Below are 15,625 nucleotides of genomic sequence, written 5' to 3' on the forward strand. Positions count from 1 at the left end.
TATAGTAGTGCTGCTGCTTTTATACATCTGCACCTCTGTTTTCTTGCTTCTAGCAGGATGAAAAATAATACAAGTCCTGACTGAGCACCTTTAAGCCTGAACATGTGGGAATTCTTCTGTAACTATAAAAGGCATGTCTAATAATGGCTATTACGTCTTCGCTACTATTGTACTAGTAAGTACAAGTTGAAGCAAGTTTCTTGAAGAAGCAATGGCTTATATAAGGTACCCTGAGTTTGTAATTGGTTTGGTTCTGTAAGCAAAATACAGAGATTTCAGTGAGCAAGTATAAAATACTGAGTAATCAATCATTCAATGTCGTGGTTATAACAATAGTGGCTGTAACCCTTTCTTTTTATTAAGGAGCAAAACAAAAAATAAAGGTTAAATAGTAAGATGAGAAGAAAAAAAAAAGAAACATGACTCTCTGTGTCTAATAGAGTCATAGAATCATAGAATCATTCAGGTTGGAAAAGACCTTACAGATCATCGAGTCCAACCATGGCCCTAACCATACTGCCTTAACTCTAACAACCCTCTGCTAAATCATGTCCCTGAGCACCACATCTAAATGGTTTTTAAACACATTCAGGAATGTGTGACTCCACCACCTCCCTGGGGAGCCTATCCCAGTGCTTTACAACCCTTTCTGTAAAGAAGTGTTTCCTGATATCCAACCCAAACTTACCCTGGCACAACTTGAGGCCATTTCCCCTCCTCCTTTAACTTGTCACCAGTGAGAAGACACCAACCCCGCTTTTGCTGTAAGCTCCTTTTAGCTACTGGAAGAGAGCAATAAGGTCTCCCCTCAGCCTCCTTTTCCCCTGTTCCTTCAGTCTCTCCTTGTAGGGCATATTCTCCAAGCCCTTCGCAAGCCCTGTGGCCCTGCTTTGGACCTTACTTGGTTTGCCAGGTAAGTTTGTAATAGTTTTTAAAAATATAGTAAGAATCTTATTGGTCTGCATTTTGTTTCATACTGTAATAACAACCACATCATTTCGTTTTAAGTCTGAATACTGAAACTGAATTTTCAGTCATCAGAACTACACTTAAAAGGTTTGAAATGGTGATAATACACAATAGAATCCTATAATCATACAGTATCATTTTTACTAAGTCTCAGCTCAGATATATAGTACAATAAAGGCATTTACTATTGTTTAGTTTATATTAAACAAGTCTTGCACTCACAGTATAGAGAAAAGAGAAGACATGCAGGAACTTGATCACTGAATCTATAAAGACCCACTTCATACTAATCATTAGTATTAAATTTATCCAGTATTAGCCTTGTCAGCAGAAAATTCTCAAGTGATAGGAAATTCATCATCTTCTTCCTCAATTACACGGTAATATGTTCAAAAAACTAAACCAACAAAAAGCCAAAACACAAAAAGCCGCTACTGCGAAAGTTCATTGAATAATCCAGCTAAAGCTACGGGTAGTCTTTATTCATGAGCCTTCATTCCATGAATGGTGTCAGGAGAGGAAACACTGTTGGCCCCTATGTGAAGTCCTACTCTGCCCTATGCATAGCCACAGCTACAGCTGCACTGTGCAGCATCACAGCTTCAGAAACCCTCGCAGCACAGGGCAGCAGAACCTGGCAAACACATATGCAGTGTAAACTATCTCTGCCAGATTTGTCACCAAACTGCAATGATGGTGAATTGAAAAAACAAAACAAACAAACAAAAAAACCCCACAGAACTGGCACAAGAGTTAATTTGGTTAACTCTATCTTATGTAGGGGATATAAAATAGTATTACTGCCTACACCTACATACAAGCAAAAAAAAAAAAAAAAAAAAAGACATTAAGAATTCAGGAGTGGAAGGATTATGCCTGTAGGCATTGAAGAAGATAAAGGTCACAGTACAGCATTATAGTAAAACCATGATAGTATTTCACACATTCCTGTGTGGTCTTTTAAGTCCACGATCTGCTTTGGAAAATAATATTAAAAAAAGGTCACTGGGTGACAATCACACTGGGTGATTGTCTGCTTCCTGAAGCAGTTTCATAGATTGGCAGCCAGTAAGATGTGTATAACCTACACTGCCTCAATTGCTTAGCTTAGCAATTTTTAGAGTATCTAGTTTTTTTCCAGAAGACAAGTTTGATAGCCCTTTCACATTGGTCTTCTCCAGGAGAATCTCCACACCAAAGAAAATTCTACCAAGAGATTTTTCCCTTTGTTCTCAAAGATTTTTTCCTCCTAAGAATAGAAAGTGTAGAAGTGGTGCGAGGCAGGAGAGAACATGGTAACTCCTGTTTCTTCTGGCCATACCTTTCCTGGACTGCACATTTTGGTGGATTTGGTGGAGACTGCAATCTTTCTTTATCTTTCTGTAATCGTTCTGAAGCAATTCTAGGTGCTCTTTCAGGGGTTGATATTCTGGTATTTTGTAATACGCAAGCTTATGTTGAATCTCTTTACTTGTTATAAAACTGGTAAAGGCACTTTTGCCTCATCCCAATGCCAGCTGTTATTGTTACTGTTTTCATTCCTCTGCAAAGATAGCTGAATTTGGCTTCCAAAATTAGCAAGGGAGTATAGGCACTCACAGCTTTTCCTCACACTATAATCACCTCCTGTCCTTGAAATACTGAGCAGAAAGGTGGAATAAAGGCAGGAAGAGAAAGTAATAAAGTTATGAAAGAGTGCAGTCAGGAAGTATTTGCTTCATTAAATATATTCAGTGTTATTTTATTACTTTTTCTAAAAGGCATTTTGGTATAAAAATAAAGTTATTCCCTTACTATTCAGAACTTGTGCTATCACAGCAATAATCCAACTGAAATTAGTCAACTGTTGTTGCAGAAAGAACCCATAATTGAGCAGCTCTTAAAGTGCATTATGTTTTTTAAGGTTTTACTGACAAGACTGTGAACACTTAGAGAATAAAGCAACCATCATGCAATTACTTGATTCTGTTGAATTGCAGCACAGATATTCTTCACTGTGCCTTCTACAAGCCACCAAGTAATTGTCTCTGCAATAAGCTTCTACAGGGAGCAAATTTGACCAAAAATGAATTTCTTTTTTTTTTTTCCTCCTAATAACAAATTAGCTGCCAGCATTACTGTATTGCTGTGTGCATTTTATGCATGCATATCAAACGAAGTTATTTTCACGTGAAGCAAATAATTCTGTAGTGGATGCACTCATTTGGGCTTTTCTGAATGTAAATATGAAACACACTTTTTATATATCTTTACTGTACTCAGACATTTGAACCCAGTCTGTATATTGGAAAGTTTTACTAATGCTCACCTGCAAAGGCCAACATAACTGAAAAATAATTTCTCGTTAGAGTTTTGCTGCTATTGTTTGTACTCTTTTCTCCAATGTGCACAACCTCATAAGTATATATTTAAAGCAACATTTAGAAATCTTCAACTCATGCACTGAAACACCACTTTTATCATTACATTCATCAGTTTTATTTTAAATCGGGCATATCTCTCATTGAGAAAAACCATCTTAAAAAAAAAAAAAGCAAAACTTAGAGAGGAAATCAAAAGGAGAAAAGAATGCAATTGGCAAGACATTGTATTTTTTGTATTAAAGGCCAATCCCCACTTCAATTACTTTGTTGATATTTCATTACATTTGAGTCTTAAAAGGTAAAACTTGATTATTTGAGCATTTTTTCTTCTATTCGTTTATTTATTTTTATCTTGAGCCTTAATTATTCTTCCCATTAGGTACAATATCTCAAACTATTTAATAATTAACTGAGACAGGTTAGAGTATAAACAAATTTGAAACCACAACCAAAAGAAAAAAGGTTAAACAATGATTCATTTAGTTACAAATCCTCCCTCCCATCCCTATTCTTTCCCCTCCTTTTCCTCCCTCTGAAAAGTTTCCTTGGCTTCATCGTCCAACTGTGTTGTCCCGGAAGTAGGTCAGCTCTGAGCCTGAAAGCTTCTGTGTGTGTGAAAGTATGATTCACTGCCTTTGAATCACAACTGTTTATGAGAAACTGCACCAAAGGGTTACCAGTAACCTGCTATGAACGCAGACAGGATATAATTCAAGTTGTGAATGAAAGGCAGAAAAGCCTGGGAGAATGCTGCTGTCTCTTTAACTGCTTTGGCAGTACTACAAAGTTGTTGTATGAGATCTACCTAAATCTACCCACAACTGCATTAATTACTCTTGGAAAGTCTGTCTTGATAGTTTCCTGTTTCTTGCCTACACACTGCTCTCCTCCATTCCCAGAATAGACCAGTGTGCTGCTCTTCAGCTGGAGCTAGCAAACCTCAATAACCTCCTGTACACAGAAGGACTGATTCCAAAGTCACATTCAGTAGAAGCTCCTGATGGACTGACAACTTCCTATGTGCTTCTAATCAGGACAGCAAGTACTTGGACACAGAATTATTATCCTGCCATACTTCCATCCTTAAATCCAGTGGGAATAACTTTCTTCCACAGAGAACTCACAGGAATTGCATCTTCTCAAAATGACTTGCACTTTGTTTTCTTCTCTTCCTTGATCTGGGTACAACAGACAGGATTACACTGTCACAATTTGTTCTTAGTAGTACCACAAAGAGATTAAAACGATACATGGCTAACAAGTTGTACACACATACATGCTATATACGCATTTGTGCCATTTGCTTCCAAAGCACTGATCATCAAAAAATACTTCATGTGCTTCTCTATGATAAAAAAATGAGTTTTCACTCCAGCATATACTCCTTCCTCACACTCACATTATCAGCTTTGCTCAAGCCACCAATATTTCCTATTTCCAAATACAGACAGAGCAGCACAAGCTGCTTAAGGACTGCAAGACAGGAAATGCAAGTCATTACACAGAAACCAAGACTGTTATCTCTGTGCCCTACTCACTCAGCTGCTGTAGAGGTGTACTAACAGACTGATGAACATGCATATTTGTATAGAGACACCAAGAAGACCAAAAGATCTGTGTTCTCCTGTGCACAACAGACCCTAGGTTACACAGAAATTTCAGTGTATGATATAATGTAAGAATACCATATCATTTTACACAGTATCACTGTTAAATGGCACCTGAAAATGCTGAATTACAAAAAGCCTGAGGAACTTGCTGCACAACAATTCCAGACTCACAGCTTGCAGTGTGAGGACTGCAGTAGCTTGAGAGCAATTCTGTTGGCACAGTCTTCAGGGCACCACATTTAGGACCCTGTTCCTCCATCTCAGCTTCTCAAGAGCAGGTCAGGAGCTCAGCTTTCTTGGCTACACACAAGAACTGAATCAGCTATTTGGTACCCTAGCTTCCTGCAACAAGAAAAACCCCAAAGCACCACAGGATATATAATACAATAGTTGGAAGAGCTGTAATTACAAGATCTTTTGTTTTCCTATAGTAGACATAATGACTATTTGTCTTCACTGGCTAGAAGGAGAGCTCACAGCCCAGCAGACTGAATGCTAGGTGGTCCCAGACATGGACCTGAAATTCACCATAATGAACATTGAAACCATCCGTTTTGGCACCAGGCAGAATGTGGTCTTATTAATGTCAAGAAAACAGCCCAAGAATCCCAGACTTCAGCAGCTGCCTAACCCAGACTGAACTAAAAATTATCTGTCACCTAGGTTTTGTAGTACAAACTCACATACAATTTCAAAATACAATACAGATGCAAAAACACCCCTAACAGCAAGGTTCTCAAACTGAGATCCACTCTGCAGGCATGGCCAGGTGGCAGGTTCCCAGATTAATAATGTCTGCCCTAAATAAATGAATTATTAAGCTAAGCTAATGCATTTATTTTAATGCACTACCTATTTACCAAAGGTAAATTGCATGAGCAGTCCAAAAGGGCCAGCCCAAAACTCCTCACAGCTCAATGCTCCAGCCATTAGGCCACAGGCAAAATGTGTCTTTGCATGTCTGCCTGCAAACACAAATATGCATCCTGGAATGAACACAAAGCAGGTTTCAAAAGCAGAGGTTGAGGGTGCCTCTCTAGCTGCTTTGCTGCCTGGTAGAAAAGATGCTTCTAGAAAAGTGAGAGAGGAGAGTTCACATTCTACTAAGTCTCAAAGGAGAGCTAAGTGAGAGTTAAGTAAGACCCAAGTATTATCATCATTTATCAGGTACCTGCACTTTCTTGAGAAAGAGCTCATCACCTAAATCCCTGCTTCAAAGAAGTTTTCCCATGCGCATAACTCAAGGGAAGGAGACCTCTAATGCAGGTTTCCAAGATGAATGGAGTCCAACCACTTCTCAGCCCACTGCTTGATTTGGAGGACCCTTCCTATTTCACATGCAAATATTTTCTTTGCAGTTAAAAGTGCCTAAAAGACTCCATTAGCTCTGCCACTTTGACCCGCAGCATCTAGGGTAGGGTAGGTGGATTTCAGGTGCTGTGAGGCAGTAGCGTGCACTCTCCCAGCCTTCAACTCATACACCGGAGTCCGGCATATCTAGATGGTTGTGGTCAGGTGGGTAATGCTATCTTTGATCAGAGTTCAGGAAGTTCTTTATTTGTAGAGTGCAGACATGCTACATTATGGGAACTGAGAGTGGGATCCATGTACATTTAAGAAAATAATCTCCATTTTCTGGAGGTAATACTCCCACTAAAGCAGAACGGTTGTTTTTTGTTGCCAGAGAAAGAAAGTCTATTGTAGTTGTAATCAACTTTGTCAGAAGAGAAATCCAGAGACTCACAGAGTATTATCCATAGTGTATTTGTTAATATGATGAACTGGCTCTGGGCAGTTTGGAAAAGAAACCAAAACAAACCAAAATAACAAGAAAGGGAGTGAATAGACATGGTGAAATGAAAGGGGATTTGGCTAGAGTCAAGCAAATCACTATAATTAGCAGAATTACTAACGGACTACTATTCAAGCAGTGCTGATTTTTTTTTTTTTTTCTGTTTATTGTTTTCTCCATCTTAATAAGGGAGTTATTTTATTGTCAAGTCATCTCTACAGTTCTAAGTTTAACTTCTATGTATTTCACATCTAAAAGTGAATGCTATTTGTTGGCATAGTTAAATGTAGCATTGGGCCAGTTAATTTTTTTCCATCTACAAAAGGTCAACTAAATTCTAGCTAAATTTATTTATTAAAATTTATTTATTTAATTTATTGCTATAGATAAATCAGTTCCATGTGCAATGGAAGTAGTGTACTTAGTGATAACTCAATTTTATACCAGAGATGAAAAGGAGGCATGGTGCTATAGTTTACTGCCTGTAATGCAAACTTTTTAAAAATAGGGTGTTTTATAAAAGGGGAACTGTAATTAAAGAATTTGCACATTCTCTAATTACTACCATTTCAGAATGATCTACAGTAACATGGTGTTCTGTGTCTTGCTTTTCATACAGGTGTAATAATAGGCATTATTATGTATGAAAAGCTGATCTGTTTTTTAAGTATTTTTGTTCTGCATAGTGAAGTAATTCTTCCCATTAGTTCAGTTGCTGAAAGGAGATATTACGAGCTTTGTACACAATGAAGGAAAGGTAGAGTGTCCAAAGGAGGGCTATGAAGATAGGAAAGGGTCCAAAGGAAAGATGCATGGGAAACAGCTGAGGTCTCTGGGTTTGCTGGGCCAGGAGCAGAGGAGCTGAGGGGAGACCAGATGGCAGCTGCAGCTCCTCACAGGAAGCAGAGAGCAGCACTGAGCTCTGCTCTGTGTGACAGCAACAGGGCCCCAGGGAACGGCGTGGAGCTGTGATGAGGGGTGAGTGGGTCAGGTTGGGTGTTAGGGAGAGGTTCTTCACCAGAGACTGGTTGGACCCTGGAACAGGCCAGACTTCAAGGAGCATTTTGACAACACTCTCAGACACAGGGTTTGGATTGTGGGTGCGTGCAGTTGGATTTGATGATCCTTGTGGGTCCCCTCCAACTCAGATTATTCAATGATTCTATGCTTCTATATACACTGGATTAAATTGCTGTCTTCATTATTAGAGCAGTACATGTATCGCCTTATTAACATATACAGTTAAACAGTAGTATGGGTCAGATGGGTAAGTAATTTTACAAAAGTCTATGTTAAAATGCTGTGCCTGTCTTCAACTGTATGGGGGTTGGACTCGATGATCTCTGGAGGTCCCTTCCAACGCATACAATTCTGTGATTCTGTGATATCTACTGTTCTTGAAATAGAAAGTTCAAATAAAGATACACGCACGGCAAAATTTTACAATGCTCTTGAGTCTCACATATTGCAGCATTACTTCTTAACTGTCTAGGACACATGAGTTGACCAGGGACAAGACAGGCTACTTCTTTCTGTTTCAGACAGGCCTGTATGAAGGGGATTCCTTCTTTCCACAGAATAATGTAGCATATTGCTAGTTTCTCATATTATTGAGAAACTAGACCACTACTTCTTGACATCGGCTTTCCTCATTCATACACCTACACAGACATTTACCTTACTAAGAGGCAGTAACTTAAAGGAAATTTAGATTTGAAGTTCTGTAGTTTACTGATTTGTTGTTTTAGCAATTATGCAATTCAATTGAATTTCTTAGCGCACTTTCACAGTTGAAAGGAGAACTGCAGTATGCATTGGCTACCACAACAGTCACAACACTGAGAAGTTACAGGTGACTGCTGCATATTTGGAAAAGGTAGACACCTCATTAGCAACTCCACCTGGCTTAACTGTGGACAACATGGAGCACAGCACAACACTCCGAAAAGTGGAACCCATTCCTGTGGTAAGTTCACATAAACCAAGCACAGGTTGGTTATTCCTCAATCAAATAAGAAATCATCTTGCAGTTGGCTGAGAACATTCTTAACTAGCTAATCCAGACAGTCAGACACTCAGGCATCTGTGGTCTTACCTCTACTGATTCCACGCAGTTTTGTGTTACAGTCTTAACTTACTCATAGCATCAACTGTTGCCAGATGTCTTTTAGAATGTTAGCATACATGAGATAGATAAAAAGTAAAAACTTAATTCAACATTTCTCCACCACCAGACTCATCAATAAAATCCACTATTTCTGTAAGTACATCTATTCATTTTAAGAATGGTCCCTTCACTGTGCAAATATGCTCCCTCCCAGATGTTTGCTGTGAACAGTAATTTTCCTCTGTTCCTCAGAAACAACCATATTAAACAAGGAGATTTATGTTATTTATAAAAATATCCTGAACAAAGTAAAGAAAGAATGATAAACTTGGGTGCAGGATTAAAAGGGCAAAATAAATCAGGGATAAGGCAGGAGATTTCCACCAGGGCTATACATAACTTGCAAGTCCTTCATCCTTGTCTGTCAGCGATTTGAAAGGGACAGAAGAATCAGTGACATTTATCATGTGTGACATTCAGCCATGCAGATGCCATTCAGTTATACACAAGATGTCTTTGCTCATACAGTATTCAAAGAGACGGTGTTTACCTTACTTCTTTGCCTGTACTGTTCCTCTTTTAGGTCCTGAATAGCGTGCAAGTCTTACTGATTTTTGAATAAAATGCATCTCCACAAGAAAATAAAACTAACTTAGTCACTAAATGGCATTTCAGTATCCTCAAAGGATTAATTCAAACTAAGTTGCTGGCACTCAGAATATTGAATTTATTTGCTAAATGGGAAATACCATCCTGATGTAGAATTGATGCAAGTGCTCAAACAGCTTATATTAACTCCTCTAGATTCTTTTAGCATCCACCACCTCCAAAAAAATGAGTGCAGAATGAGCAGAAAGCACATTATCTCATATTGCTTTATAGGCTTGCAGACTCACACTCAGTTAATATAGACAGAAGGTATCATACATCCAGTGTATTCACATCCATTTATTTTTATTGCCCTTTTATCAGTGCCATGAAAAAGTGTGTTCATACAACTATTTAGCACAAACACATGTCAGTCCTTCACTTAAATGTTTTTTAAAAAAACTTAAACTTGCTCTGTTACCCTTTTTAACAGAAATGAAAACTTAGGCCGAGACTGTTCTCTGATGCCTTGACTAATCTGAACAGGACCAGTACAAGTTTATTTAAACATGAAAAAAGAAAAGCTTGTTGATTCTCTTCCTTTCACTTTATAGGGTCTGAAATCCTAAGCTCTGCATCACTGGGCCAGGGTTCACTTTGTGAAGAAGTCCTAAACATGAACATTGCTAATGGAAATGTCCTAAAACAAGCAGATAACGTGTTGGTATGCAAGTGCATGGCTACGCCGAGCAGAAGCCAGCCTATGTCCTGTCTGCATTTCAGCATGGTAACCATGGAAATGGGAACCAGCCTGCACAGAGTCTAACAAAGAAAACCTTGAAATGAAAATAGCAACAGTGGTGAGAGACCAGCCAAGATTTCTGAGGGGGAAAATGACTGCTCTGAAGATGGATAAACTCCCTTTTACCTGCACTAACCCTAAGGGAAAGAATTTTATTCCCATTTAGCTGTTTAGACATTAATCTATTATACTGGTAGCTCCATTAGCATTCGTGAAAATACATTACACATTCGTGAAAATACATTACACAAAGCATATGAAAAAACTACTTTCATTCATTCAAAATTAACAACAGTGAAGAAAGACCACAATGAATAACATCTGTGTAGTAACTATGAAGCACAATGAAACCAAGACTTGTCAGTCCTTTTACTAACTCCTTTGATCTCTTAAATGAAAATTCTGTGCAACTGAATTAAAATAAATAAATTTAAAAAAATAAAGTACAATTAAAAATTGTTCCAGAGTCAGAGAGCACATAGCTCATAACTTGTTGGTAAGATCTCATGTTTGCTCTGCACAAATTATGCACAAATAAACATTAGCTGTTAATGTGTTTAGAAGTGTGATGGTAATACCCTGTATGCTGTCTAAGATAAACATCATTTGTACAAAATACAGTCCTGTAACACAGCATGAATGAAAGGCAAAGTTCCAAGAATAATATATAGTAACAGTCCTGCTACCTGACAAGTTCTCTGAAAGTAGTTCCAGAAATGAGAGATCCTAAGTCTCATTTAAAAAAAAGAAAAAGAAAAAAGAAGAAAAAAGTAAAAAAAAAAAAAAAAAAAAGAGATCGAGGTCAAAAGTACTACCACTTTTGGATATCTAATGATTCAGCTAAAAACTTTATTTTTTCAGAAGGCATTGCACATTCAAAATACAATTTCCATTGACTTCATTCACAGCTGTGAATACACAGCAGCCTTGCATGTCAAGATGCACTTTCACAACCAGCTCAAGCCAGTGGAAGTGTTGGCTACCAGTGAAAGAAACTTTTCCAGCTTCCCTCCCTCCTCTGACCACAAGTTCTGACTGTCCCTTTTGCCAGTGCTGACACCTAAATACTGACTGCTCAAGTGAACAGGATCAGATTAGCTTATCTCCAAAACTAACCTGCCCCCCCAAAAAAAGGGAAAATATTGCTGTCCCCAAACCAAGCTCCAGTGGCACCACAGGATACTGGTGGAAACACGCAGTCAGAAGTGGATGAAATGTCCTTGCAGCAGCAGCCCACATTCAGGTCAGCTTAACCAGATTGTGAAAATGCAGCTACAGTTTTGAGAACCCCTGGCTGAGCAAAGAGAAAGAGAGGAAGACAAAGGCTCCAACCACGTGTCAAACATTTAATTTAATTGACTTGCCTGAAATTGCACTGGGCTTTTGTGACCAAAAAAAACCCAAAAACAAAACAAAATCCAAACAAAAAACACAGTGAAAGAGCCCTATTCTGCAAAGAACATAATCATTTCTCTCCATCGTACCCTTCGTCACCATTTCTAGAGCATCTTCCAATTTCATGAGTAACAGAGGTAGAACTTCCAGCCCCTTTTCTGATCACACTACAGCCACCTGTCCACAGTCAGCCACAAAGCAAAGATGCAGACCTGAGTCCAAAAGATTGCATGATACACAGGTTTCAAAGAGGAAATAACCAGCGTCACAGAATGGCTCTGTTTGGGCGGGACCTTAGGGATCATCTGGTTTCATCCTGTGCCATGGACTTGGATCAGGCTGCTGAGGGCCTTCATCTGACCTGGCCTTGAAGGCTGCTAACTTAGGCACTTCCTAACTTTTTCACATTTGACTCAGTTGTTGTTTTATCACAGTTTATATTCCCTGGGACATAAACATAACTAATCAGAAGAAAAAGATTTATGTTAGTGGAGTCTTCCCCTGTATTACTGCACAGCTCTTCAGCCCATTGCCATCAAGGCTGAAGGACACTGCTGCTTTCTAGGATAATGTGATGCTTTGCATCAGCAAGGGTGAGATACGTACTGAAAAACAGAAGAAGGATTACATTTGGAAATTATGGAGTCCATATGAAGTTTAACAGAAAATCCCCCCTTCTTCATTTTGCATAAGATTGATTCCTTCTCCAGTCTGACTGGGTCTAACAGGTTGAAGCAGTATACCTGTGTCCTCAAAAACACACACCTTATTTAGCTGGGATTTTTCAGTTCAGAGCAGAATGGTGTGAGGGATACATGTTTGAAAGAGTGGGGATTTTAAGAAATAGCACAAGAACACAAGGGAGACATTTGCAGATGTAAACATAGATCTCATAAAGAAACCTGCAGACCACTGCCACTGCAATAGCAAATAAAGTCTGTCTGAGCTCCATACCAAGGACAGACAAGGTTTATGTTAAAATCAAGCCGATAAAAATAAATTTCTTTCCAGAGGAATGAAATTTTCCAAAGGTTTTTTCACTTGGACTAATTTAGGTAGATTTTCAAGACGATGCAAATAACATCTTCCTGCCAAACTTCAAATATCTGCTCTGAAGCATGAGGGCACAGGAGCTTTCCAAAGAAAATGTTACCAGAATTGAGCCCAGGAAAGGCACTGTGTTTTCCACTGGCTTCGCTCTCAGGAAGAGCTGGGGTATTTTGGCTCAGGCCTTTTTTTTTTTTTTTTTTTTTTTTTTTTTTTAAGAACAGGCTAAGAAAGAATCAGCATGCAGATTTAAAGAACTACATTAACCTCTAATTTAAAGAATTCAAAGATTTAAAGATTTGAAAAATTACAAGTACTTGAGATCTGCTCAAAACAGTCAATATGTTGCAATGGAAAGCATCATGCTTTGTCGTACAGGTTGTACTATTAACTCCTCCACTTACTGTTATCCCCCTACCATAGTCTACTTCTATCATACTATACTTTTTTGCCCAATGAGTAACAATATATCTATATTAGCAAGATTGTAATATCAAAATTTTAGTTCTACTGTTTTTTTATTTATTTATCAATTGTGAAGTCTGAATGACTTTCCAAACATAAAAATACACAACAAAAGTAAAAAATGCATACTTTTACTAACGGTTGCATTACTTTTGGTTGAGTCTGGGTATACAACAAAGCCCTTATGGGGTCTACTTAATATAGCTGATAATTTGGAAATGCATACTTATATAAAATCAAATTTATTTTGTGCAAATTTATTTTCTTGCTGGACTGCCTAATTCAACTATCATAGCCCAGTTACACTCAATAAGCCTTTGAAGGTTAAAGAGCTCATCACCATTCCATCAACACAGTGGGACTGTAAATTGCTTAGAGAAAACTCTCCCTTCCTTCTAGTTCTACAAATCAAAAAAAAGTTTTAAAAGCTTTAAAGTATTAACTCAGCAATTACACCTACTAACATCAAATGTCACGAAAGTCACATTTGAAATCAAAAGCATGTCTGCTTTTCACGCAGCTGTATCACGTAATCACAGAATCACAGAATGGCCAGTGTTGGAAGGGACCTCAAGGATCATGAATCTCCAACCCCTCTGCCTCATGCAGGGCCACCAACCTCCCCCATTTAATACCAGACCAGGCTGCCCAGGACCCCATCCAATCTGTCCTTGAACACCTCTAGGGACGGGGCATCCACAACCTCTCTGGGCAGCCTGTTCCAGCACCTCACCACTCTCTCTGTAAAGAACTTATATAATGTACAAATCTGGACAAACCATGGATAGTGTCTGAACAAAGCAGGCCTATCCCACTTCTGTCAGACTCATTGCTGGGGGAATTCTGCTACCATAACCAGTCCTTATCTTCTGGTTTCTGCACTGCTTGACAAATCCCCTCCAGTCTTAGGACTTTTACCTTGGGAATTGTAACGCCCCTGGTGTGCAGTGACTATAAACAAGAGCATAAGAGATGGATTAAACAAAAGGGCAGATGGGTGTTTTGCCCAATGATGCTTTTAAGAATTTTCATTTCTTAGAAAAGAAAAAACAAAAAACACAAGGCTGTTTGTATACCATGTATCTCATCACAGGACAATATTTTTGCATTCTACTTTATACCCTGCAGCCGCGCATTCCACTGCAGTATTTGCTACAGCTACTGAAAGAACAAGTCAGAACAGCTCACATGTAAAAACTCATTCTTATGCCTCTTCTTCAGTGACTTACTAATTAAGGGTTTGAGTGAGCATACAGTAATATTATCACTCTGAAAGTTCTTGGGAATTTGCTTATGGCAAGTGAATATGACGGCGTACATTTCCCAGGAAAATATATGTAATGGTAATTAAGCAAGCCAAGAGAAGGAGGAGATGGTTTAAGTTTCCCTGTCCTTTTCCAAGCAGAGGCATCTGCTGAGCAGAGTGGGATAGGACGTAAAGGATTCTTGAAATCAGGAGTGGCATTCCCAGCAAAGAGCATCACCTTCCCTTTTCGGACAGCACAATCCCCACAGAACCGCAAACGCGCAACAAACCGCACGCACACCCCCGGCCTCCAGAACTACCATCACCACCATCTTACTGAATTCCCAAACCGGTGCCAGCCCAGGGCTCGAACCTGCCGCTGGAACGCACGCTCTCCGCTCGCGTCGGCCCAGACTCCCGCCCCGCGCCTCCCTCTGCCCCGTCCCCGGCGCCGCGGCGGGAGGCTCAGCGGCATCGCCCCGCTCCGCCCGGAGCCTTACCCAGCGCCAGCAGCAGCGCCGCACTCGCAGAGGCCATGGCGCAGGGCAGTGCGGAGAGGTACTGAGCAAAGAGCGCGGTGCGGTGCCGGCTGCGCGGCACTGAGCGCCACCTGCTCCTCGCTGCCACGAAATACCCCTCCTCCTCCTCTTCCTCCTCCTCCTGCCCGCCCACAGCGTCCCGCGGGGTCCCTGCAGCGAGCCGGGAACTCCGGCCCTCCCCCGTTTCTCTCTCGGGAGGGGCGGATGGGTGAAAGCCCGCCGGTGCATGCCCGCCGCCGACAGGACCTGCCGACGTCCGGCTTCAGAACCACGAGTTCTGAAGGGGTTCCACTGAAACTAATTAAAATCATGGTTTATTTCTGTTGTTTTTTGTTTGTTTGTTTGTTTTTGCTTTTGTTTTTTTTCCCCTTCTAGGAGCACAAAGTCTTCCTCGAGTACAACCATATTTTCTTCTCTATTGCCTTAAACCAGCATCTTCTCCTTTAAGTGAAATTCCTGCAGACCATGCCCTCAGCTGTGAGAAGTGCAACAGGATGTGGGAGCACTGCCACTCCACCGACTCCAGTGCTGGCCATGACAGTAACAATATATTGCTCATGCAAAATATTGCCCTAGGTGTCCGGCCAATATCCAGGGGCACAGTGTGAGTGAATACCACAAATGATGTGATTGTAAGAGGTCCTACTTGGGAAGAAATTAGAAAGCAGTGCGATGTGTGGGATTATTCCTGTTTTGTGTAGT

General features: G+C 39.9%; 1 protein-coding gene across 1 annotated transcript in view; it reads right to left on the reverse strand.

Annotated features, from left to right (window-relative positions):
* Positions 1 to 14,921, reverse strand: part of ITGA2 (integrin subunit alpha 2) — a gene marked incomplete at both ends in the record, with an annotated part of 65,595 nt that extends 50,674 nt beyond the window's left edge. Inside the window, one exon of the mRNA XM_079548295.1 lies at positions 14,885 to 14,921. Within this exon, the coding sequence (XP_079404421.1) occupies positions 14,885 to 14,921 (37 nt within the window). The remainder of the gene's footprint in view (positions 1 to 14,884) is intronic.
* Between the last annotated feature and the right edge of the window lie 704 nt (positions 14,922 to 15,625).

This window comes from Tetrao urogallus, assembly GCF_951394365.1.
Source record: "Tetrao urogallus genome assembly, chromosome: Z".
Classification (NCBI taxonomy): domain Eukaryota; kingdom Metazoa; phylum Chordata; class Aves; order Galliformes; family Phasianidae; genus Tetrao; species Tetrao urogallus.